Here is a 26,854-nt window from a genome sequence, read left to right on the forward strand (position 1 = left end):
GCTTCTCGCCAATGGTCTTGTAGCCCATTCCGGCCTTGTGCAGGTTTACAATCTTGTCCCTGATGTCCTTGGACAGCTCTTTGGTCTTGCCCATGATGGAGATGTTGGAGTTTGATTTATTGACTCTGTGGCCAGGTGTATTTTATACAGGTAGCAAGTTGAGACAGGTGTGTTTTGTTTTATACAGGAAACTAGTTGAGATTAGGAGTACTTTTTTAAAGCACAAGGACTCTGTGGGAGCCAGAATTATTTATGGTTGGTACTGGATCAAATACTTATTTCACTCAATGAAATGCAAAATAATGTACTTCTTTGTAAGTGGGCAAACTTACAACATCGGTGAGGGATCAAATACTTATTTCCTCCACTGTATATGCAGTGGGGTTTTCACCCTCACTACTAGCAGGTTCTGAATAAATGAGGCAGGCTGCTGCAGATCTTTTACCAGTGTGTAGTAGCCAGTGGCCAGGCCAGCAGACTTAAAGGCCTACTTCACCGGTTTGAATGTGAAGGTGTATTGAATTCTGAGATCCTATGTAGTATAAATGTGCGAATTTTTTTTAAATCGGTTCATCCTAGCCTGAGAAAAGGCAGAAAGAGTGTTTTTTTAACCCTATATTTCTCTTTCTCGTGACATCACAGAAAGAGAAATATAGGGTTAAAAAAAACCTTACTTTGTAAATATTACTGTGATGTCTTTTACTGTGACATCACAGTAATATTTACAAAGTACGTGTTTTTTTAACCCTATATTTCTCTTTCTGTGATGTCACGAGAAAGAGAAATATAGGGTTAAAAAAACACTCTTTCTGCCTTTTCTCAGGCTAGGATGAACCGATTTAAAAAAAATTCGCACATTTATACTACATAGGATCTCAGAATTCAATACACCTTCATATTCAAACCGGTGAAGTAGGCCTTTAACAAGCTGGTAGGGAAGGCCAGCTCTGTGGTCAGGCTTGGGACTGGACAGCTCAAAGGAAGTGGCAGAGATGAAAATTAGCTTTTGCAGATGGTTATTCCGTTGGTATTAACTGTCATCAGACTTTCCAACAACAGTGGAGACCACAGCCTATGACATTATTTGATAAATGACATATTTATTCCGTTGTATACTATACTTATTGTATATATTATACTATAATTGACTTGATTCATACTAGATTTGGTTCTGATACACTATGTTAACATGTCACCATGTACTTTATAGGCTACCTATATCCAATACTGTATTATTTTATGTAAATGTTATACTGTATTTTTCATTATATTTTTGATCTGTCCCATAACTTCATATCATACATTATATTATGGGTGTATGTTGTTAACACCAGCAAGCTGACTTTCCTGCTAATAATGACATCACAGCACTGTCCCTGCATGTGGCCTTGCAATTTTGACCATAGTTGCTGTTAAATAGCTTGTATGTTTACTTCTATTCTTATTTTAGTTTTATAAACCTCTATCATTTTCTTTCTTTGTACTAATTTCAGTAAACTGAATTCCCCCACGAGGGATCAATAGGGACTTTAAGCAACGACGGTTGAGAGGACGGCTACGGCGGTCGAGTAGAATTTTGAGCATTCGAGAATTTAAGTCATCACCTCCTATCGCTGTAGTCAGATCGAGTCAAAGCCGTAGTCCGTCTGTTTACAACGGCAGAATGGGTTTTTGACATTGTGAGCGCTACACCAACTGCAGCAAGTAGCCGGTCTAAGTGTTGCTAGGTGATAGTGGAGCCCGTTGGAATCTTTCCCTGGCGCCGTAGCCGTCCCTAAAACACCGCTGCTTAAAGTCCCTATTAACATTCATTCATCTCATACTAAAAAAGCAGTCAGGCAAAATAATAAAAAGTAAATCAAAAGAGTAGATGTGCATTTATTGGACATGATACAGCTTCACCAATACAAACATGCAGCAGGTTTTTTTTAACAGCAACATTTCTAACATGTATTATTGTTAACAAGATGTCTCATATTCCTTTCATGTTTCCATTGTTCTGTTTTGATAAGTCAGCCATAAAAACAAAACAATACAGGTGTCAATATACTTTTTCTATGGTTACAAATGTCCAATGCTCAAATGTAACACCTGTTGAATATGTGTACATGTGCATTGTCTACAAAGACCATTTTTCTGTCCTGGCTTCCACTGATTTGACCAAGCCCTTTCCCATGATCCGGAAGTCTTCCAGTATTGCTTCGACATTTGGAACAGTATTTGCTTCCTCCCCGGTCACCTCCACAATGCGAGCAGACACCTGCGACGTCTGTGAAGTGCAATGAAGGACAAAGGAAAACGTCAGGTCAGAGTGGTGCATGTTGACATGTTAGTGAAATGAGGAGGGTGGATTCAGAGGCATGATACAGCAAAAAATAAAATTCTGTTATAAAATAGCTTTAGATAGAGGGCATGAGTCTTACCTTAAAGGATATGGGGCTGAAGGCTTTCGGCTTCCATACGACTGCGACCACGGTTCCACCATAGGGATCACAGAAGAAGAGGGCTAGGTCCCCGAAAGCATCCTGAAAATAAATTATGTTAGGTGATGCAGTAAGTGTGTAGACATATCAAACCCAACACCCACAGAGCATTTGAAATTGAAGCAGCATATTTAGTTTAAACAATGATGCTGTGGCAGGCTTTCTATTAACATCACCATATTGTTCCCCTGAGACGCCAGTATGTGGGTCAATCTAATGCAATGGTTTTACACCCCATAATACAGTTTGTAAACTATCTATTCAACCTGTGATTTTATAGAATGCTTCTTTATACAGCCAGTGAGTGAAATTGGCCAGGGAATACTACAAGGAGCAACAACAACTTAGCAAATGGATTCTGCTGGATTCAGTTTTATAATTTCTGCATCAACTGAATATGAGTATGTTCCCATGGCAAAAAAAAAAAAAAAACACAATGCTACAGTTTGCCCTGTGTATTTGGACAGCTTTGTTTGGTTCATTTCCAACGTAAGGCTGAACAGATATGCAAGTGTAACATGTCCTCTAAGATGATCCTCTATTTAGCTTATTATGAAAATGGTTGGCTCCACTGTACTTCCAAATGTTAGGGTAAGGGCAGAATGAGTTACCATGGTGATCTAGCCAGAGAGCCACCTATGTGACATTGACAACTCTGGTCTTAGGCTCCATATACCTGGCTAACCCGTCAATCTCACTTTGTAGTAGACCCCTCCGGTCTGGATGTCGTCGTTTTGCGATAATGTGAGTACAGCTTCACTAGGTATCTCTCTTCTTTGTAATTTGTTTTTTATTGTCAGGAAGCTGCTGAATATTGCATTGGTATATTACTATGGCCTTAACAGCCTAGCTGAAGCTTGCATGTGCAAATCCTGCTACACCACTTTCCTAAAAATCTTGTGTCAACAAGGCGTTATTAACACCACACCTTCCTTTTCTTTTTTGCAAATCCTGACAGACAAAGACTCACCCTGAGCTCTGTCAGGTAGAGGGCCACGGGGTTGTAGTCCACAACGGGCATGGCCCCTCCAGATGGGTGTGCGCTGCCGGTCCGGACTCCCCTGACGAAGGTGACAGCCGGAGGGTCTACCGCCTGGCTGAGCAGGGGCACCTGTTTGGGGTTGAGGTGGATCAACACATCGTAGGCATCCAGAGGAGGGCGCATGACCACCTGCAACAAACACAGGAGGAGTAAGGTTGAAATGTCATATCATCACCATTTTTGGGGTTGTAACTTGGGAGGGGATATGCAAAGGATGGGTTTCGTTACCTTGTGTAAATTGATAAATAAACTTAACCTAACTACTTAACTTAACTTTATAAAGAGGTGAGTAAACCAGAGCTTTTTAAGCACTTATACCAACCCTGACATCTTGTATCTGGCCACCGTCCATTAGCTGATGTTCCAGTACCTTCAGGCTCTCTGCAGCCACCATCACCACGCGCTGCAGCATCTGTTGACAAACACAGCCATGTTATAACATTTGATGGTTAAGAAACACGCTAGCTTCGGACATTCTGAGGCTGACAACATTTGGAGACGTCACATAACATACAGACCATTGTTTTTGTTTTGTATAGCTATCCCAGACCTCATAAAATAAGAACAATTGCTGACACGAAAAGGCAATAAAAATATATGAACACTGATTGTAGAGGGCAATATCCAGCAATTGTTTAAAGAGCATTAACATGATCTGTGTGATGAACACAGCAGACCCTTGTGTTTTTTGCATTAGGGCTAAGGTTCACTTAGCTATACAACTGCATCCAAACACATGGAGTAATGATAGAAATTACTTGAGATTGACTTGAAGTTTCCTAAACTAAACTCAATACTTGCAACCACACACAGCTGTTTTGTAATTATAAGTTATCCCATCCCATAAATACCATTTATGAGAGTCCACCACATTAACTTCCCAGTTGCACTATTATTAAGTGCAAATTTTAAGTATTTTGGGATTTTTTTTAAAAAGGAAATTAAATAGTTGAAGTGACTTTCTTCCAACACAAACCCATTTATTTTGGTGTTTTTGACCTTATGATGGATTACGATTCTCCAAGCAAAGTAGTTGAAGTAGTTCTGTTTTTGTTTATAGGACAGATGAAGCGGTTAGCTATAAATCATTACACAAGCACAGCTAATTGACCTGCGGTTGTGGTCACATAGGTATTTTGTTAATAGAATTACCTAAGTCAAACAGAAACTCAAACATTAACTCTTCAAGCTGTCACCATCTGCCCCCTAGTGGTCATTCAGAGGCATCTAAAAAACAAGCCATTGAACCAGGATCGTTTATTGACTCACCTCAGCTATTGTTTGTGTGTTTTAAAAAGGTGCACTATGCAATTTCAAGGGAGGGTGTTTTGTTCTACATTTGCAGAGCATGTACTTGATTTACTCAACATGTATTATTTGGTATTGAATTATTCTAGCAACATAAAAAAAATATTTTGAGGACCTGCAACCAAAACGATGCCTAGATTATGATTGTAAACCAAACTGTGGGCCCTTCTGCTGTAAACAAAAACAACAACAGTGAAACAATAACTTTTCAGGAACCTTTCTAACTTCAAACAGTGTTCTAGGGATCCAATTTTCCTGTGAGGAAAGTTTCTTTATCCAGTTATGAGAATATACCTTAGCAAATGTTCACTTCTCTGACACACCCAAAGTTACATAGTGCATCATTAAAAAACACTTTCAATTCTGGAAATATGTCCAAGTGAGGCTTATTTTTTTAATTGATGAAATAAATTATGCAACCTGTGCTATCATACATGGTAAAATGGAATATATTCTAAACCTTGTGATTTAGGGATGGTGAAAATTGAGCACACAATGACGTCTCTGTGAGGACATCACAGTGCACAAAGTTCCAGCTCACTGCTAGCGTTATAAAGCAGGAGGCTGGGAGAGCCTCAGTGTTCATGTCGGGCTCGTAGGGGGAGTGAGCACAGGAAGCTAATCTGGGTCAGCTACGCACCATGGGAGACTGGTGTGTGCACCTCTTGTGTACGCTACTGTGTGCCACTGGACTCTTTAACAGCCACGGTCTCATCCAAACAGAGGACTACAAAACTAAGTATTTAACTCATTTTGCCATGCCAGAGGACAGCAATGAAAAGCAACTGGTGAGCTACACTTGATATCTCCCTCGTAATGATTAGCAGTGCTATTGGGACGTTTTGAAGGGTTGTTGATATAAGTATTGATGTAAATCAAAAAACATTCCAGTCGGGTGGAAATTCTTAAGAAAGTTGTCTATCGTTTAAGTTCTGGTGGTATTATTTTTTTTATTAATGGTTAATACATAACAATTCTGCATTTTCAGATCAATGATTTACATGGAGTTTTGGAAAGACTTCAGAACAATCAATTTCCAGCTCTAAGAAAAAAACATGGCTATCTGCCTATGGTAGGTAACAGCTCAGTCTATCTGGATTTAAATCAATTTCAAAAATCAATCAAATTCATATTTGTATAGCCACAGCATATGTTTGTTATGTTTTCAGATACATTTACTATTACTCTAGGAATCAATGAATCAATACCTAACTTTAATGTGGTTTCACATCTTTTCAGTGTGATCCAGGAGAACAGTGTGCACTAAGGAAAGGCTCCAGGATCGGGAAACTATGTGACTGCTCCCTACCAAGAACGTGCAACTCTTTCCTACACCGCTGTTTGTGATTTTCACTGTCTGTTACAATTCTAACCAAAAAATATGTACACTTATTATGTATTCAATAACATATTTATATAATAATCCACTTTGTACTTTTGCTGACCAAGAAAATATTATATATTTTTAAATACGGTGTTGAGTGCTCATTTATTAACATGTATCATTGTGTGATTTGCGTAATTGTGTGTCCACTGACCTGTACACTAGGTGCTCTTTTGGTCCACATAGACACCTTTTTGTCTTTAGGCGTAGCTATAAACATGACGGGCAGAGATTCCCTGGAGGCCATGAAGTCATTCTTGATCTCTGTGTATTCGGTGGCTGCATGTGACAGAGAGGAAAGCAAATGTTAAACCTGCCAGTGAAATAGCCATTCATACGAGCAGGATGTTTAAGTACGGCTGGTGTGTAAAAAGAAAGAAAGGGGGTCAGTGGGACAGAAAAGGGACAAGTTGTGTATGCGTGTGTCCGAGAGTGCTCGCCTGTGAGCTGGTTGTTGAGGTTGACTACCAGCGGGCTGTTCCTCCAGTCAAAGGAGCTGAGCAGATGAAGGAAACGAAGGAAGCCGACCTGGGGAGAACTGAAGAAAAACAAAGAAGAAAATCATTCACATGACCTACTGAACGAACAAAGGGAAGTGGGAAAAAAACGATCAAAACAAAACAAAAATACATACATCAAATGAGACAGATTATTAAAAAGTAGAAGCGGTAGTTACCCGGGAGGAGTGAAAGGTGCGGGCTGCAAGAAAAGCGATGCCACCAGGAGGTCCGCAGTGTCCTCCGTTAAGTCTTCACTGAAGAGCTGAGCCCCAAGCCAGCGTTTGGCCAGGCGACACACTGCACCGAAACACGGGTGCTGCTGCTGGAGCCTGCCAACGACAACATTACACGAATTGATGGATCCAAATAATAATAATACACAAGTTGAAGGAATGGTGTTTTGCAGGGCAAGAGTATGCAGAAACAGGAAAGAGAAAAAAAAGGTAACAGGAAGAACAGTAAAGTAGGACAAAAGCTGAAGAAAGTGGAAACATATTGTCCAAAAATAAAATGTCTTTAACATTTAATTTGGCAAATGTATAGGGTTTAAAAGACTGAGGGAACAAAAAGGAACCATTCAACCCTGCTTTCACACAAAACCGACGTATACTACTTTATGTTTCTGTTTCAAGTTTACCCATGCAGTGTGCTGGTGAGTAGAGGCTTGTGAATGGTGGCCAACTCCATAGCTTGAGCCTCCTCGTTGTCCCTCATAATCAGCAGACCCTCTGCATTCACACTCTCCCGCAGCACCTGGGGCTCACGATGGTACGCCACCTGGATGCGGAACAGCAGGCCGTCCTGGATACATGACACAGAGGGACATCAATCAGCAGGAATTAACAGAATAATGATCATCTGCGATTAACAAAATGTTTAACTGTGCCAACAACGTGGCCTGGTTATACCACAAACTTACAATTAGATTGTAAAAAAGATGACTTTAAAGTTCAAAGTTAAGTGTGGAACATGTACACAAAAGTGAAAATGAATATACCTTCCAGACATCGAGGTGTGTGGGGCAGGGCCTGCACGTATAGTAATGGTTCTTCTTGAGTAATTCTCCCAGGCGGATGTGGAAGGCAGCGCGGATATGGCGAATAGCAAGGCGGTCATGAGGCCACTTTCCACTCCCCTCCATGTGACAGATCACTGCAAGAACATGGTTAGCAATACATTGGTGTTATAGCTATGTATCTGTGGCTAAGTGGCCGTGACTTTCCTGCTTTGAATATGTGGATTGTAACAGTAATTCTTAGTTTTAGCAATGTGAAAATACAGGGAAAACGCATTAAAACCATTTCTACGGCAGACTCATGTCCAGATGCAGTTTTCAACTTATTTAACCAGAGTTAACAGCTTCTTGATTAGTTGCTGGAGGGTGAAACACTAACCTGCAATAGGAGTGACATAAGGAGGGCAGGCTTTGCCTTCCTTTGGCACCAATGCTTTGGCAGTCTTTTCTCGCTCAAAGAAGGCGTAGTCCAGCTTCAGTGGCACAGGGGGAAAGACCTGCAAAACACAGCGGAAAATGTTAAAATGTTCATAAATCCAAATTAACAACAACCACCAAAGCAATTAATATTGTAAATGAAGGCTCAGTGTTGCATTACAGTGTTGTTTAAAATGATGCACAATGACTTCCATTTTACCACTTCTGCTTTAATGAGAACGGTGTTCTGTTAAGAAACAAGAGGCTTTACCTGTGTGTATCTGAGTGCAGGGTGGGCTCCTTGCACTGCTGTGATGGAGAGAGGCAGACCTTCCAGCCTCCACAGTTTCCTACTCAGGTCATCATAGGACTGAACCACCAGTAAACTCTCCTCCTCTCCTGTACTTGGCACCTGTAAAAAGCACAACACAAGTCAAACACATGCTGTGCACACACACATTATTCTGGGTACTTATATAGTGATGAATATAAGCAATAATATAAACATGACAAAAATGCAGGCAATACACAACACAATATAGATACATTTTTCTCATAAATTCAAAAGTGTATTCAATGGATAGGAAAAAGCATTACAAACATATTTATGTATAAGATTACATAAATAGTGTTTAAGGTTTCCATACAACAAGAATCACACAACCCTTAAAAAACAGACTTTGCTATCAATCATTTACATTTTGTATTTGTTAATATTATTATTTTTCTAAATACCATTTTCTATTTGCTTTCATTGGTTACATATTTTAATTTTACACAAAATAAGTTATCCTTTATATCCAGGGTACCTGGTATGTTGAAGTGTAACAGATATGTTTTCAATGCTTTGATAGTCTGTAATTGTAAAAAAACACAAAAAAAAAAACACATTACCTCACTTCCCGTTTTGATGACGTCATCCACAGTCGCCCCCACATATCGCACACAAGTTTCGGGGACATCAGCATGCCTGGTGGAGGACCGTGAACACATGTTTGTTTTTTTCTGTTTTTGGACACGAGGATTCAACAGCATCACACCCACCTAACTGTAATTTACTGTTTGCTCACATGCCGAAGTGAAACGGGACAAAGATTGGTCTTTCATTACCCCTAAAGAGAACCATTTCAAGCGAAGCCCCTCGGTGCTAACAATAGCTAGCTTGCTAACGAAAACAAGATTAGAAACAATCGGTTCAGACAACCAGCAATTTGCACGCGACATGAAGCGCACGGGGAGGAGAAGGAGCTCTGTGTGGGACTGCTTCGAGCAGATTGGGAACTACGTCCGCTGCATGAAATGTAACGCCAGGCTCAAGTACTGCAGCGGAGCCACTAGCTCCATGATGAACCACATGAAGACGCATCCTACCACGGTGGAAGAGGACGAGAAACCGGTTATTACCAACATTCAGCCCCTCGAGGAGGAGATTGCCGCAAACGTGGAGATCATACCGGTTGCCGTCATGACACACAACGCCAGCACAATCCCTCCCGAGCGTGAGTATGGAGAGAGGAAGCGCCTGAAGCGGAGCTCTGTTTGGGACATTTTCATCAGAGTGGACGACGACGTTCAATGCACGCTGTGCCACACAAAGCTGAAATACCGGAGTAGCACAACCAGCATGATGTACCATATTAAAACCAAGCATCAGGACAGTATGCCCAATGAAGGTCTGTCACCGGCAACAAATGCAGAGGTGACGGACCTTATCGCCAGAATGATAGAGAAAGACATGCTGCCCATCAGTATGGTCAAGGGTGATGGTTTTCGTGAGCTACTTGCATACACTGTGCAGAATTTTAAAATGCCCTCCGCTGGTGATGTTACACGCATTATTGAAGGCCATTACCATGAGAAGTCGGAGGAGCTTGCAGCGCAGCTGAACAGAGTGGCCTATGTGGCTCTCACTGCTGACTTCTGGACGGCTCTGCCATTTCAGAGGTACATTACGGTGTTCTGTTCATTCATTACAGAGGACTGGCATAGCAGGTCAGCTGTCCTGCAGACACACAAGCTACCATCGGACAGCCACACTACTACAGACAGCGTCACGGAGAAGCTTCTTAACACTGTGCAGACCTGGTGTATTGCTAGGAAAGTGACTGCATGTGTGCATAACAACACAGAGGACATGTTGTCCACTCCTGCCTGTGCCCATGTCACCTGGGACTACGCCACTTGTTTTGCCACTACACTGCAACTCGCTGTCATAGATGGGCTGAGTGAAGATCTTGTCCGCATCATTGCTGCTGCAGGCAAACTAGTCAAGCACTTCAATTGTGACGCGCTGGCAGGAGAGGCCTTGGAGCAGAAGCAGGTTACGATGTGCCTGCCACAGAGCAAGCTGATCCAGTCCAGCAAAGCTCGATGGGACACCATCTGCGATATGTTTGAACTGTTACTGGAGCAACGGTGGGCGATTAAAGCCGTGCTCTCTGATCGCACAATCACCAACAGAAAGGAAGCGCAGAGCCTTGAGATGGAAGATGATTGCTGGCAAATAATTGAAAATTTCACACCTGTGCTGGCAACGCTGAAATGGGCAACAACAGTCATATCCGCTGAAACCGAGGTCTCCATTTCAAACATCTACCCAATCACGTTCAGCCTCATCCAGACCCACCTCGTGCCAAAGGAGAATGATGTTGAACAAGTGTCAGAGTTCAAACTGAAGGTTCAGAAGTCCCTCAGAGACCACATGGAGGTAGGCATAAACTAATGGCCTGTGCTTTAAAATATATTTGGTGATGATTTTGACAAGATATCATTAACGTGGTAAAAAAAAACAATCTATCCTCTTAATATAATTCTTTTTTAATGTTATATTTCTCTTTACTGCAGGTCGACTCCAATGACTTGGCGTCCAAACCAGCTCTGATCGCCTCCATGCTGGACCCTCGTCACAAACACCTCAGCTTCATGACGCCGTCGGGGAGACTGGCTGCCAAGGTTAAACTGCACGAGCTGGTTTCAAAATTAGACGAGAGGACCAATACTGCAGGCACAAAGGATGAACCGCAGGATATCCTGGTCACACCTGAAGTGAGCCAGGCAGCTGTGCCCTCCCAGGTGAGAAGTGACACCAAAAACACCATGATGTTGCTTCTAGGAGACAACTACAGCTCCTGCTACGCCACCGACTCCGAGGCGCAGGTAGATTACTACTTGAGGGACATTGCGACCTCGTTGGACATAAACCCTCTTGACTGGTGGAGGTTGAATGGACCCAGGTTCCCCAAACTGGCCACACTGGCGAGACGCTATTTGTGTGTCCCCGGGGTGTCACTCCCGTCGTTATTATCAGAAGCTGGACAAACGTTCGCCACAATGCGTACCAGACTGAGCCCAGAGCATGATGACATGATGATCTTTGTCAACAGAAATACATAACTTTGCATGGCCCTTTGTGATTCCCTAAATGATGTTACTGTAGGTCAGTGTACTCTCACACTGTTTACATTTTGTATATGCTGCTGTTAATGCTAGAAACTAAACAACTTTTTCTGTCAACAAAAAGTTATTATTTTGGCCTCAAGTTGCTGTGAGCTGAGCTGCAGATTAACCTTAACAGGTTATTATTATTTTTTGTTCATTATTATTTCAAATCATGTCTAGTTTGAATAGATCTATTTACAATGGTCTACAAATTGAGATGGATAAAAATCATGCAGGGAAAAAAAACAATGAAGAAAATGTGTTCCTTTTGTCTTGATAGCATACTAAATATTCTGTATTATCTCCAGTATTAATGTGATGTAAGATGTTGTGTCACTCTGTATGCCATGCCAAGATTAAATACATACAGCTGTAGCAGATGTGTGATGATCTGTTTGGGAACCAGTCGTTTTTGGCACGTGCTCGTTCCATCCCAGAGCACAGCCTCAGTTATGGCACCGTCTTGGAAGCGGCGCAGCTCGGAGCGAGATCCCCACAGCTGACGGAAGTCATTCGCCTAGTAGAACAACGCAATTCTTATTAATAGTGAATCCTGCATGGTAACAAATACATGATAAAGAAACATTGTCCTCAATAGAAGCAACAGAAAAAATCGAATTAATCCTACAATGCCGTGCGATGGGTTTGTCTCTTAACAAGCGCGAGAGACAAAGAGGCTTCATAAAAAGTAGTGCAAGCCATTAAAGTAATGAAAGCTATGTTCAGAAATGCTATATATGGTAAGATATTTAAATTGCCTTACATTCCTGAAATTTTTTTACAACCACAATTGTAGTCAAATTAGTATACCAAACAGTTATTTTCCTTTTTATATGAGAAAATAATTAGTGAGCCTCTGAAAATGTGCACTTGTAAAACCCATTATTCTTCCTTAATCAAAAATGCAATATACGTTAAGTTGATTGTTACATTGATTATATAGAAGTGCACTCAGTCAGGCGTGGTTACCTTGGGGCTGTCTGCAGCTGGGCCTCTTTCCAGGACAGAATCTGCCAGCTCCGGCTTTAACAGCAAACCGAAGGAGAGAGGAGGTTGGGCTTTGTGTTTTGGGGCGTCGCTCTCCACAGACCACTGTAACCAAACAAAAATGTAGGTTAAGCGACTACAATGAACTAAACATTGTAAATGGGATTTACAAGAGTTTGTTTCTGACTCCTTTGGAAGACACTTTTAAACAGTTTAGAGTCAAACAAGTACCGCTTTAGTCATAGTAATAGCTCTGATTCAACAAAGTCTCTGATAATAGAAGCTTAGACTAATTATTTAAAAAAATGCAATAGAACAACAGTGGTTATGTTCTGCAGAAGTTAGGTAAGACAGACACAGATGACTGTAACCCCCCCAAAATGTGAATCTTTCCCACCTCAGGGTCAGGAGAGAGGGAGTGGGTGAGGAGTTGGAGTCTTTGGCCCAGTCCTCGCTCAAGCAGTGTCAGAATGAACGGCAGTGCAGTGTGGACATAGTTCCCACTGTGGTCCATCAGCTCACTGAGCAGATTCAGTTTCTTACAGCTGGACTGGAGCTTCACCAGCTCACATAACCTATGGAGTGGGAGATGGAAAAAGCAAAAATTTAGAAAAAGAAAGTTGACGGTGGATCAAATAGAATGTTGGGAGAATTCCTGCTATCATCAAAGCCATACTGGAAGACGTGGTCGCTGGTCCTTATCATGGGCTTGGGTGTCATGAGGAGGCTGCGGAACCCGTCCACTGTGGGGTCGTCCCAGAACTGCATGGACACAGATGCCTCGTGCTGCAGCTGAGAATAACATTTGAAAGTGATCAGAAACTTGTTGCTTTATGCCACCAGTGAAAAACTGATCTTGTTTAAAATACCAATTTGTTATTTGGAGTAATTAGTTACCTGTTTGTAGGTACAAGCGGTCATGTCGGCACACATGTTGAGATGTCCTGAGGGGTCGACAAACACAACCTGGAAAGCGTTGTGGAAATCCGCCAGAGCTGGCTGGAGAAGAAAAAAGAAAAAAGGACAATAATGATCCATTTAGGGAGGTACATCATGCAAAGGTTTTTGTTTCAAATCTGTGCTAGAACACTCACAGCTGTAGAGTCAGGATCTTTGGCCAGGCTAATGCCATTCATTGTCAGGTCAGTAGTTGCTGTGGATGAGAACGAGATGCATATTCAAAAACAGTGATAAGTCAATAACTAAGTACAACTGCCGTATTACATGTTACCCTCAAAACTTTATTTTTTTCTTACCCAGGAAGTTCAAGCTGTTTCGAAGCAGCTGATAGGCTGTCATGGTGTTGCTGATTCTGTGAGTGGCCAGCAGGTACGCCAACAGCATTGAAGCCAAGAAGCCATTAAAACAGCCGGTGCCCTATAAGAGATTGAGAAAGCAATACAAAATAAAACAAATTGCCAGAAGAAGACTGCTCTGTGCAACACATTTTAAAAACACCGCTGCAAGCATCCTACCTGGTCGAGCTCTCTTTGACGAAGCCAGACTTTGAGCAAAGCCGTGCCGTCAGCAAAAGCCGAGCACTGGGAACTGACAGCGGAGAGAAACTGGAGGTGAGCCCTGGGGAGCAAATCCCCCAGGAGAGAGCTATTGTAATGTGGAGTGGGAGGTTCGCTGGTCTCTGTAACAAAAACAAACAAACACGAAAATAAAATTGGTATTGATGAAAGAAATATTTAGATTCCAACTGCTGCTTAGAAACAATGTGGCGCCGAACAGATCGTTGTCTGAGGAAGAAGCTGTGATGGAAAGTGACAAGGTAATTGCGATGGATAAAATGAGAGGAACAAGCCGTAAAAATAAAGCAAATCCTACCAGACAGCGGGCTCTGCAACTCGGTGTACCAATCCGTCCGGATGTTATTCCTCTGGGGGTGGAAACGGCTTGGCTTGAAGAATCCAGGAGGAGGGCAGACATGGACACGTAGGGTGAAGCTGGAAGAGTCTTTACCTAAAAAAAAAAAAAAAAGCACATTTTGTTTTTTCACAATCATAGCAAACCCCCCAAAAAACATCTTACACAGTTTAACATGCACATGCAAAGAAAAGGAATTGCTGGTAGAATCCATACAATGAAAAGTGAAGTAAAATTTTTGTACAATATATGGATTTGGAAAAGTCAAATACCTGAAGGGGTCAGCAGCAGGACAGGCCGGAGTCGATTCCCATGGAGACAAGAATAGCGCTGTGTTACAATGTCAGAGGAGGACATGAGATGGTGGGCCAGACCTGCCAGGTAGAGAGCCCTTTTCCTGGGATACCTCTGGTTCACCACATCCTTTGGGTGGAGGATGTCCTAATAACAGAGAGATTAGTTGCAGTGTCGCCTAACATCTAATGTCTCTTCTCATTCATTTAATGGCAACAGCGGAATTGATGAGATGAAATTCAAAATGGGGGCGGTGGTGGGGGGCATGTGCAGGTAACTTACGGCTGGGATGGTGACAGCCAGGTCCACCATGATGCGTGGTTTGCTGCAGGTGCCCAGCGGGTAGCTGCCGATCAGATCGATGGAAGCGGGAGGTGCCATGTGGAACTTGCCCTTTGTCGTTTTGGGCACCAGGAGGAAAGGGACCTTCACTCCACTAGGAAGCCATGACAGGTCATTTACCTGAAAACACATAGCCCGGGTAAAATGTGGTTACATGCTTCTCTGCATGACTCAAATGACCAAGATGTCTAGTTTTTTGTGGTTGATATTTTATTTATATCAAGTTTATTATTATTTTACCATTTTAACTATTCATATTGTATTGCCTAGTGTGCATTGGTCTCCACATACATTTTTGCTTTCTTTCTCGGTGCAATCAATGTAAAGCACTTTGAACCACATTTGACTTGTGTGAAAAGTGCTATATAAATGCATTGACTGACTGATTGATTGAAGTCATGGAGCTTTTTCCTACAGTTACAAGCACCACGTACCTCAACCTCTGGTGAATCTGGCACGGACTGGAGCAGCTCGGTGACCGTCTGAACGAAAGGGTCTATCTGCTTTTTCCTGCGCTCACTCAGAGCGACCTCTTTGAGCAGCTCCTCCATCTGTGTTTGGTGACACAGATTATAGACATTTTACTAGGAGTGTGTGAAAGCAGTGTGTAGTCATTGTTTATATGGGATAACATTGTTTGTTTGAATGAAGACAAAACCCCATTCCCAACTTCTTTCTACTCTTCTTCTCGTGTCAGTAAGTCGGAGGTCCTACCTGCATTTTGAGCAGGCTGCAGTGAAACAGGCTCTCTGCCTCTTTCAGCTGGTTCAGCTCCTGTGCTGAGGGAGGTCTGTACAGATCACTTCGGGACAGCTTGACCGGGTGATAGACCATCTCATCATCATCATCCTCCCCAGGCTCCTCTGGTTTGCTCCTCTTGGCTTTAACAGGAGCGTCATTTTCCATATCAGGAATCCTCTGCAAAATAACAACACAACATGAAGTAGCTAGCAGCAACAGCAGCTCGTGTATTTTATATTTAAATAGAATAGAATGACATGAGAAGGATAAGGATATTATATAAAAAGCTCGGCAGACTAAAGACTGGTGTTATTACAGCGTCGGTCAAATGATTCTATCAGAAGATTTACAAATATAAAACATATATATATTATATATTTTAATATAATTATAGATTGAGTTTGAGTAGTGGCCAGTGTTTGGGATTATTTGGTTTTCTTTCAAGCCAAAGAGCCTATGCTACATCCAACACCAGCATCTTCCTAGTTGGCACCAAATGGCCCATTATTTCATGTGTTGTTGATGATCTAAGTCATTGCTAGAACACACATTCAGTTTCTAATGACAGTTAAGCTGTGATTCTAAATGTTGTCGGCAACAATAAAGACACCTCTAAAGAAGTATTACCGAGTTAACTGGAAAATTGTATGCATAGCATGCAACCAACAACCCGAGCACCAGTGGAAAAACTGTCCCTTGATAGTAAACCACCAAGCAGCTAAAATCAAAGTACATGTGGCCAGACTTACCTCTGCTGGATCCTCCGCAACTGTCTCCATCTTCATGTTTGGTCTGCTTTACAAGGTGGTGATAAGTTTATGTTCAACACCACTTTCCCATCATCGCAATCTCACATGTGCAAGGGTCAGACAAACGTGCTACCAAGCAAAATATGTCCGTGATTGGTGGAGGAGCTGCGACGCTGAATTGTGATTGGCTCGCTGCTTGCCACGCGTCGCGTCACGTCGGTTTCAACAAGAGTGGTTGCACAAGCACTCTCCCGTATGGTGCGCGCGACTCCTATCGGCTCCAGAGCCAATGACATATGCATTCATTGGTTATAAAAAAAAAGTAAAAAAACAAAACATGAAATAAACACACGTTTAAAAAATCAAGAAAAAGTCATATGATTGTATTTAACGGTTTTATTTTTTTGGATTTCCTTTCCAAACAATAAATATGTATGGCATATGTTTGAAGCAGCTGCAGATGAACGATGTGCATATCAGGACCAGTATGTGCACACACTCAGTTGCCAGTAAAGTATTTGCACTTGAATCCCATCTTTGCAAAGGTAAGTGTTTGAGAGAAGAGTTGCATGAATGTTATGGCCATGGAGGGTTGTGGTCGGTGATGCTGCTCAAATCAAATGGTTTGCATTACACAGAAAAGCATTGCTGTGATTTAGTCTAGCAATTGGTTGGACATGAGAATAAAATAAAAAAATAGCTGTCCCTATAACCTTCATATTACTATACAAATCAACAGCCACACAAAATACAGCCTCAAACAACAACGCCTTTCTAAAACAGGTGGACTGTTGCAATATACTAATTAGTTTCTGCTAAAGGTGTGCCTAATGAACTGTACTGGGTATAAATAGAGGCAACGTTTAAATGAATGATTGGTAAATGATACATGGAAACACTTCGACATAGTTATATGTGCAGACAAATATAGTGTAGGCTAAATACGGATCCCATATGACCGGTTATTGAATTGATCGTTTTGAGTGCTTGAGATAACAGTTCCTGAGTGATGAAAATATAACAGTCTCACAGTCTTACAGTTGATCTCAGCATATGAAATGTTTGGCCATGAAACTAAAAAAAAATAAACAAAAAAAAACACCTGAAAAAAAAACCACCCTATCTTATCCAATAATCTAATTTACTATTTTTTACGTATTTTATTTACGAGGTGTACCTCTATAACTCTATCTTTGACATATTGTGAGAGGCATTAATAGAAAACATTTTTTTTAAAGTAAATACATATTAATATTAAACAAAACACAATGATGCATACATTGGTACCATATAAACATAAAGTGTATCTCACCACTAAGGGAGGAGCTAACACATACAGGGAGAGAAAATTGGCTTGAGTCAGAATCTTTTCAAAACATGTATAATCACCTTTTAAAGCTATAAGGCCCACAGCGGAAACTACATCAAGATAGTTGTACAGTGCAATTTTATTATCAGCTGTCAACAGTTTTTGGACTGCACCAATGGGGTTACCTTAGGTGGTGGACCAGCGGTAACTTGATCAACTGATAGCAGAGGCACTGCTGCATCACTTCGTATCAGCCGCAGCTTGGTAGACTGGGCAGGAGGAGGGTTATTACATTTGAAAAGACTAATATCCACAGCCTGCGGATCGCGGAGAGAAACACCCTTGGCCAAATCCATTGTGTCCAGCCTCAGGGGCCCAGAGAACACCAGCCTTTCCTGCATTGGTCTAGAAGGAGACAATTTCTTCAGCCAAATATCTGCTTCATTCCTATTCTGAAACTTCCCTGGAGTATTCTGTTCCTCCGAGCTGCGTAGTGGCTTGAGGGAGGTTGATATCCACTCACTTTGCTGCTTGTTATGCTTTGGCTCTAGTTTGGATACTCTACTACTTGGTTTCTTGGAGTTGTGTTTTGTGCAGTCGTCATCCACAATCTCATACTGTGGAACAATGCAGTGTCGAGGCAGGCGGGAGGGATCAATCTTGGGTATGGGTTGGCGGTCCTTACGCTGATATGATGATCCGGTCGAATGGTTCGAATCAGAATGTGTCCTATATTTACCGTCAACATCCTTTTTCTCCAATGAAAAGGACATGGGAGGTAGTAATATTCCTGGAACGGGCTTGAGAGGTAAATTAACACGCTGCTGCTGCTTCTTCTTGCGATCAACTTTGGGCGGTGGCCGAGGACTAAGCCCTTTGTAGGGCTCCTCACTGACAGGCCTCCTCGCACCTCTTTCCTTTTCAGATCGCTTTGGGGAGCGGCTCTGTTAGAAAAAAGTATAGAGATTCAGATATACTGTAAACCTTGATCACACATTGCCATTCGGTTGAAAATTACATTTGATGTGTATAGGAGACGTATGGAGAGTACCTGGGGTGATGTGGAGTGAGCTCGAGGGGTACCAATAACAACAGGCACGCATCCTTGAGCCCAGGTATCTAAAGTCGCTGGCATAGGCTCCGTGTCTTCTGTTCTTGACGCTTCTGCTGGTCCTTCCCCTTCATCCGGACACAGGATTTGCTGCTCTAGAATCTTTGTGATGTAACTCTTGGCCCAGAATGCGGAGAAAGGTGCTAGCTTCAGGGCAAAGCCAGGCAACATCATGTTAAATATGCATGTATTATGTATGGTTTAAATCAGGGGTGTCAAACTCATTTTGGTTCGAGGGCCACATACAGCCTCTCTGATCTCAAGTGGGCCGGACCAGTACAATAATGGCAAAATAACGTACATCAACTCCAAATCTCTAGCTTTGTTTTTCAGTAATATGCTTTATCACTCAGTCTACATTTGTAACCTACATTATCACGGATCACAAGGGATCTCTGTACCCCCCAGGAAATGTCTTAGTAAAGGTTGCTGCTGGCCATGGGAATAGGAGGTGCGGCGCGCAGCGCCGCAGCAAAAATTTGGGGGGTATTTTGCTCAAAGATGCCAATACGCACTAATGAAATAAACAACTGTTTATTTGAATACACAAATACAACAGGCACTGACGTTACAGTTGTCCAATTTTGTTTACTATATGTACAGGGACACATTTTGTGCAAACATGCAGACAGTACAAAATAAAATTTAATAAAAGTGCAACTTCTACTGTTTTGATTTATTTTTAAATACAGAGGTTATTGGTTGTTTTGGAATTCGTTTTTCCCAATTTAAAACATAAAAATAAAGCAGCATGGAAAATTAGGAAATAAATCTTGTAGGCCTACACTAGCATGCTCCTGCTCGTTTCGCACGTGCAGAGCCGCGGACACATCGCGCTTGCTAGTACATTAATTGTTCAGCACTAAAAATAAAAATTGTTTTATTTATTTTTTATTTTTTTGGTTTTTACTTTGCCATAAAGCACTGGAGGAAACATTAATAGCGGTGAAGCAAGATTGCCATTTACCATTTCCCACGTTGCTAAAATGTGCTTTTTTTTTATTTAGGCTGCCCCCTAGCGGCTGGAGTGAGCATTTTGGTTATTTCTTTAAAAATTCATATCTCCTCACAGGAATGGGCTAGAGACTTACTTTTTTTTTTGAAATGCTCATAAATGTGTGCTCTACAAGTCGCGGGCCGGATTAAATCATCTCGCGGGCCGCATCCGGCCCGCGGGCCGTATGTTTGACACCACTGGTTTAAATGGATGAAAGTAAGACAAATAAATAAGTGTCACTCAGTATAATACTCATCAGTTTTTACCTGTCTTTCAATGTACACCTTGAAACAGCCTTCCATGACCTTGCTCAACAGTTCCTCCATGATCTCCCCCACGGTGTCCTCCCCCTCCTCCTGGATCAACATCTGCGTCCATTGGGCCTTGGTGAGACGACCAGGGATAATGTCTTCCGCTTCTAGCTCATTCGTGGGAGGTGGGGACACCTGGACAGATGACCTGTGTCCACGCTTGTCAGCTTGAGACTTGGGTGCAGAGCGAGGCATCTTGGCTCAGACACTGTATTCAAATATGTTACACAAATAATAGATACACATGGGGGAAAACAAACCAAACATCAGTCCGAATGGACATGTGCTAAATATTAGTGGATGAAATTAATCTTGACACTTTTTTTTATTTCTCCATGGGAAGTACCAGTGTAACACCGTAATGCCCTTAATTATTACAAGACCGTAACTTTAGTGTTTTTTGAGGGACACACTGGAGCTAGGTCAGCCAGTGTTTTGTTAAAGCCTAACTGTTTTGAAACCAAAGGGCAATCATAGGGATATTGTTCAATTTCAGGTAATTATACACGGTTAAAATGGCTATTCATATCAATAGTCGTCCACAACTTCGCCGTGTGTAGGTTACTTCTCAGGAATAATAGCTGTTGTTGCGGAGGAAAGTCAAATCTGTTTACAACCTTACCTTGCACTCTTCTTTGTATCCCCTGCCTCCTAGAGTCTATGGTTGCTCGGCAACCGAGCACGCAAGGATGACGCAGTACGCAAATATTGCGTTGTCTCTATGGCTGCGGAGGACGCGGAGGTAATCCTGTTGCTAATGAAGGCTAGAAAAGTGCTTCATTCAAGTTGACTGTATGTGTAATGATCGACCACAACAGCACAAACGGCGGCTGAAGCTAATGTTATGAATTGTTAAGCAAACGCGTGAGCAGTTTGTCGAACAGAAGCAACGGTGTCCTGTTTTCTTTTACGCTTCCAGGCTTCTCTTGCTAACCTAGCTTGCTGCTAACGGTACGTATTCAGCGTTGACATTTGCTGCCAGATAACGGGATGTGTGTTTAACCCTAAAACAGGCAACGTGCACTGGGAGATACATACTCTTTAACATCCTGTAGGGGGCTTGCTGGAAGGTTTTCACTAATCTAGTTAGCATTTATCAAAAGACTTGTCTGTTATTACCATCTAGGTGACATGATTTGGTTCAAGTTATCTTTCATTGTTTAGTCAGCCTGATCAGAAATCAACATGGACGCCAGTGGTGAAGCGCCAGCTTCCCAGGGTGTAAGTAATCATATATTAGACATACTTATTTTTGTTAAAATAACAATCTAAATTCATATATTGAATTAGGACATTTGTCTTAACATGCTGATGAAGAAAAAAATAATCCATCTGTGTTTGTGGGTTTTTTAGCAGAATTTGAAATGTATGTATCCCCAGAGATACGTTGCCTGCTTAGGGGGTAGAAATTTGGTCAATGTTCATTATTCTGAATTTTATTTAAAACTTGAAAGCATGTTGATAATGACTGCAGAACCATATATTATCATGAACAGTTGTGCCCATTACAACATTATTACTGTATTTCACTTTTAAAATGATCTTTCTATATTTATGTATACTTAGGGCAGTGCTGCCTGGAAGGCCCTATCCCTAACCGTTGGGGGCGGGGAGTGCCTTCCAGGCACAAACCACAAACTTAACTGCCCAGGGATGGCCAAAGCCACTGGCAGGGAAAGTAAGCTGCTGTTAATTAAATATATAATTTCCAGCTGGTGGCTGCTGGTCGTTGTAGGCGCACAGTGTAGCATCATGCCTGCATCGGCTTCAGAGGAGCCTCTGACGCACCTGTGGCAGCTGTTTGAAAGGATCAGGGTGCAGTGACTAATAGTCAATCCTGCTACAGTTTGGCCTGTCATCCATTGCTTTCCTTGGGCACTGCTTTCCACAAAGGGAGCCATTAAACTGGTACACAAGTAGGACACCGTGCCAGGTTCATGCACACGGCACCATAAAGTCCCTACGTTCCTGTTGGACGGCCTCCATTTCACTGCCTTCGTGGACCACAAGCCGTATACTAAGCTGGTGGGTGTTACATTTGTCTGGCCCCGCCTCAGGAGTGATGTAAAGACCTGGGCTAGCTTCAGTTTGGCCTGTCAGCGTGTTCAAGGTACACATGATACCAAAGTCCCCTTGGCGCCGATTCTGGTCCCCGAGAGGCATTTCGACCAGGTCAAAAAGGACCTGGTGGGCCCCCTGCCTTCCTCCCGTAGGTTCACTGACCTCCTCACCTTGGTGGACAGCACCACCAGGTAGCCGGAAGCCATTCCTCTGCATTCACTGAGGTGGACTGGGCGTTCCTCAGGTCATAGGTAGCCCGTTTTGGTATGCCGGCTGACCTCACCTTGTACAGAGGCCCACAGTTCACATCCGAGCTGCATGGCTAAAGGGTCGCAACTGGGTTGACTGCCTCCTGTGGTTGTTGGCTTGTTTGGCTCTCTGCCCCTAAGGAGGACCTGCAGTTTTCATCTGCTGAATTGGTTTACAGACAGCCACTGGTGGTCCCAGGAAAGTTCCTTCAGGACGCTGCGGTTCTGTGGATGGGCGCGTCACATTGGACTTTTGCCCTGGGCAACTCCAGCCCCTTCACTCAGGTCCCCCTGAAGACTCCCCTACGATGGGCCCTTCTGTGTCCTGGAGGCGGGGACCAAGAACTTTGTGGTGCACATGGGGGATAAGCTACAGCGGGTCACTATGGACCGTCTCAAGCCTGCCCATCTGGATGTGGCTGATCCAATTTGATGAAACTAGATTGGTAAAACTGAATAAAATGTACTTAAAAAGTAGTATTTGTAATTTAAATGGACAAGATAAACAACAATTTATCATTTCTGTTCATCAAATTAAAAATTTATATTTTTACCATTTCGGCTTTTTTTATACCTTAATAGGGCAACGTATCCTGGGAGATACAACTCGTAAAACCCAAAATATACAAAGTATAAAAAAATTTGATGTGGAAATATTTTTCTTTGGTCTTGAAGAGATGAGTGATAACATGAAAATATTTTTAGAAACTCATTTTCCACTGTTGCCTGTTTAAGGGTTAATAAAATAGCTAACATAACTTTGCACTTCAAACTAACTACCCTCTCAATGTGATGACGTTTCAGTCTCTTCTCCTGACAACACTGCAGTTTTAACAAACTGTGCTGGTAAAAGAAGCCCTCTTGACAATGTATCACAAAGATAAGAGCATCCAGATCAAAAACAGCGCTTCGGCGCTGTACAACAACCTGAGCGTGCAGCGCATCGCCCCGCGGCGCCTCACCTACTTCACCGTGGTCCATGCTAACGTGGTCAACATGGTCAGCGCATCATGGGACGGCCTCAACTATTCCCACCGCCAGCTGCAGTCCAAGGAGCCAAATGTCGCCACCAGCACGTCGCTCATCATGCAGGTCAGGCCATGGTGCAACAACCTCTGTAGTGTGTGTGTAGTATGACTGTGAAAGCAGCTGGGACAGGATATCAATAAGGTGTGGTCCTTGGGAAACTTTCACATGTCTCCAGCAAGATTGAACAAGTTGTATTAAACATAATTTTTGAATGCAAAATACATGCAGTATTAGGATTGTGGGCCAGAACAGCCAACAAAGCATGCTGGTTTGCATTTTGCATTCTGCAAAATATGAACGAATGTAGAAGGACACCCTGGTATTTTTTGGCATACTGAATTTCCCATCATGTACTGAGAAATCCTAAATAATTTTTCCGCCAAACTAAATGGCATTGTAGTATGGTTATTGGAACACAGTTGAAAGTAAGCACAAAGTCATTGTCATTGTCTAATTATCAGTCGAATTGTGCTGGACTGCAATGCTAAAACAATAAATACAAAAATACCAGTTAATACCAACAGTTAAGAAAGTTTACTTAAAAAAATGGTCACCTACATTCTACACTCGGTAGCTTAGGTAAATGGTGTCTTGCTTTTTCATTTGCCTGCTGTATGCATTTAGCTGTAATACAAATAAAGAAATCCTGTGTTTGTATTTTAACAGGCTGCGTTTTGTGTTCTGCCGTCTCGTGATCTGCTGGTGGTGACCTCCCAGAAAGGCATCCAGGTGAGTGTCTGCTCTTCTCTGCCGTCATTGGCATTCATCACATTTGGAGAATTCAGTGCTATTTCTGTTACTTACACAACTGTTACTACTATTACTGTACTTATACCTATTGTGGCGGTATATATCAATGGTGCAGGGGTCCAGTCTAGAGTGTGAGATGAGAGTATTTTTTTTGACATATGAACCAAAACAGAAGTATTGGTTAGTGTTTTTGATGCCATTTACTCTCACTTAAATCCATTGTTTTAGATCTATGAATCTGATGGCTCCATCATGGTGTACTGGCATGCACTGGAAACTCCGGAAACACCTACAGGTAAGCTTGCATATAAACTGTTGATTTGTCTGCCGATGGTACTTTCCGTTTGACTATGTGAGCAACTGGATACCTACATTTTGCCAAGGGAATGAATACATTATCTATCTATCCGTTACGCATGTAGGCACTCAAATAATTACCTGTTTAATCTATTTGAACAAAAACTTGTGATATGATATAACTTAATAATGATACAAATGTACTTTGGTGTTCCTTCAAATGTGTTAATGCAGGGGACCTATCCTCTAAAGACATTACAAAATCAAATGCACTTACACAATGTATTTTCAATTTGTCCCAGCTCAGGCCGTGTTTGCTCGAGGGATATCGGCAGTACCGGAGAATTTCATATGTGTGGGTAAGTTCTGAGTAAAAATATGCTGTATTCATGCTTATTTTCAAAGAACTGGGGAAAAACTCTGTACTTTACTGTGTACTGTATCTCTCTCTCTCTCTCTCTCTCTCTCTCTCTCTCTCTCTCTAGGTGTTTCTACCGGTGCAGTTCTGGTATTTGATGTCCCTAGTAAAGGCAGTAATATTACCCTGTCAGAGGTCCTGGAGGAGCACCAGGAGTCCATCACTGACATGGCCTCGGAGTGCTCTGGCAGCCAGGTGTGGCTTGTGTGTGTGTGTGTGTGTGTGTGTGTGTGTGTGTGTGTGTGTGTGTATGCCCGTCTATTTTCTGTCCACTTGTACCTTCGATGATACCGAAAAGCTCCAATGTTTCCATGAATGACAGACTACCAAAATACTTTTCCAGCTGTTCTATTATTTTACATAATCCCTTCCACTCTGTCGCTGTTTAACCTCCTCCTTCTCTCAGGAGTGCATCGCTGATCTGGTCACTGCAGACGATGGGGGCACTCTGTGTGTGTGGAAGTCTGGGGAGGAATTTCAGCTGCTCAACAAGGTCCCCGGCTTTGAGTAAGAGGTTGATTGTATTATAGTTTTGACATGTTTGGTTAGGTTACACAAGGTGAAATTGAGCATCCAACTAAAAGTGACAGAGTGGCCTATGGTAGAATCCCCTTCACTAACCTTAAACCCGTCTGCTTCTCTTACCTGTCCTCTCTTCATACATTGTTGTGCTTGTCTAGCCTTCTTGTATGATCCTTTCTACCCCCTTCCATTTCCCCCTTCTCGCTCTAATCTAATGTCCATTGTGTTTTCCATTTTAATTCCCTTGGACGGCAATGATCCTCCCCCCTCCTCCTTCCTGCTCTCAGTATGACCTGTTCATCTGTCAAGTTGTGGAAAGGAACAGTGGTGGCAGGTTACGGCACAGGCCAGATCCGTTTCTACGAAGCGGTGACGGGAATTCTGCACGCCGAGGTCAACGCCCACGCCCGCTGGATATACTCACTTGATATTGCTCCCTTTTCTGGCCTGGTGAGTTTGTATACAAAAAAAAAAAAAAAGTTGGTAATATTATTAAGCAAAGCATGTTCAGGTGTTTCTTGGCCTTATCTTATACCTATGCATTTTTTTGTTGTGTCCTTTAGCTTCTGTCTGCTGCTGAGGACTCCCTAGTCAGGGTGTGGCTCATGTCAATGACCCCAGAGTCCAACAGTGTAGAGGTAACTGCTCTTAAAAACACAAAACAAATGTTTTTTAAGTCCAGAATTATTGCTGGTTTCCCCCCTCAATCTTTAACTGATATTGGAGCATTTTTTCCCTACACTCCCTGACTGTGCCTTTTTCCTCATTTCCGCTCAGGTTGCTCATTTGCATAACGAGTGTGTGACGGACACACAAATCTGTGGCGCCAAGTTCTGTGACGGGGATGGGTATGCCTTTGCAGTGACAGGCTATGACCTCAGCGAGATTATCCGCTACTCACAGACATAAGACTTTGCTTTCAATGAGGCATGTTAATGAATGTGAATTTGGAATATATATATATATTGCGAGTGTTTCTGGAAACATATGATGACCTAAACTCAAATGAATGAGGTTAGGGTCAGGTTGAGATTCTGCTAGGAATTTTGAATTGTGTTTTTTGGGAGAAGTGGAAGTTTCATTGGAATGTTGTCTCTTATCTACAAAGGTCAGAAAGTGAATAGTTTATAACAAAAAAGACAGAAATAATGTTAAAAGATTATTCAAATATTTTATGTACAACTGTTTACATGTATGTGAATTTAGCTTTAAAAAGTAAATCAATATTA

The 26,854-nt window shown here is 42.2% G+C and overlaps 3 protein-coding genes across 3 annotated transcripts; 2 read left to right on the forward strand and 1 right to left on the reverse strand.

Annotated features, from left to right (window-relative positions):
* Nucleotides 1–1,858: 1,858 nt before the first annotated feature.
* Nucleotides 1,859–16,699, reverse strand: nol6 (nucleolar protein 6 (RNA-associated)). Its single transcript, XM_080038590.1, has 26 exons — nt 16,573–16,699; nt 15,797–16,000; nt 15,517–15,633; nt 15,023–15,202; nt 14,719–14,887; nt 14,408–14,542; nt 14,050–14,213; nt 13,831–13,951; nt 13,669–13,727; nt 13,472–13,573; nt 13,251–13,366; nt 12,972–13,149; nt 12,557–12,679; nt 11,956–12,104; nt 9,044–9,119; nt 8,421–8,561; nt 8,112–8,229; nt 7,715–7,869; nt 7,355–7,518; nt 6,894–7,046; nt 6,658–6,755; nt 6,372–6,496; nt 3,848–3,937; nt 3,454–3,654; nt 2,424–2,525; nt 1,859–2,269 (listed from the first exon to the last, which is right to left on the reverse strand). The coding sequence occupies exons 1-26, from the start codon at nt 16,606–16,608 to the stop codon at nt 2,120–2,122; spliced, it is 3,426 nt and encodes a 1,141-aa protein (XP_079894716.1). The 5' UTR covers nt 16,609–16,699; the 3' UTR covers nt 1,859–2,119.
* LOC307258924 (E3 SUMO-protein ligase ZBED1-like) lies at nt 9,126–11,864 on the forward strand. The gene is made up of 2 exons (XM_080038607.1): nt 9,126–10,856; nt 10,994–11,864. Exons 1-2 carry the CDS (start codon nt 9,372–9,374, stop codon nt 11,540–11,542), a joined length of 2,034 nt encoding a protein of 677 aa, XP_079894733.1. The 5' UTR covers nt 9,126–9,371; the 3' UTR covers nt 11,543–11,864.
* Nucleotides 16,700–21,041: 4,342 nt separating the features above from the next.
* On the forward strand, nt 21,042–26,614 carry wdr54 (WD repeat domain 54). The gene is made up of 10 exons (XM_080045363.1): nt 21,042–21,251; nt 23,414–23,701; nt 24,305–24,367; nt 24,617–24,683; nt 24,988–25,044; nt 25,171–25,298; nt 25,510–25,610; nt 25,913–26,075; nt 26,189–26,263; nt 26,403–26,614. Exons 2-10 carry the CDS (start codon nt 23,477–23,479, stop codon nt 26,532–26,534), a joined length of 1,011 nt encoding a protein of 336 aa, XP_079901489.1. The 5' UTR covers nt 21,042–21,251; nt 23,414–23,476; the 3' UTR covers nt 26,535–26,614.
* The last annotated feature ends 240 nt before the right edge of the window (nt 26,615–26,854 follow it).

This window comes from Ammodytes marinus, assembly GCF_949987685.1.
Source record: "Ammodytes marinus genome assembly, chromosome: 2".
NCBI classification, from domain to species: Eukaryota; Metazoa; Chordata; class Actinopteri; order Uranoscopiformes; family Ammodytidae; genus Ammodytes; species Ammodytes marinus.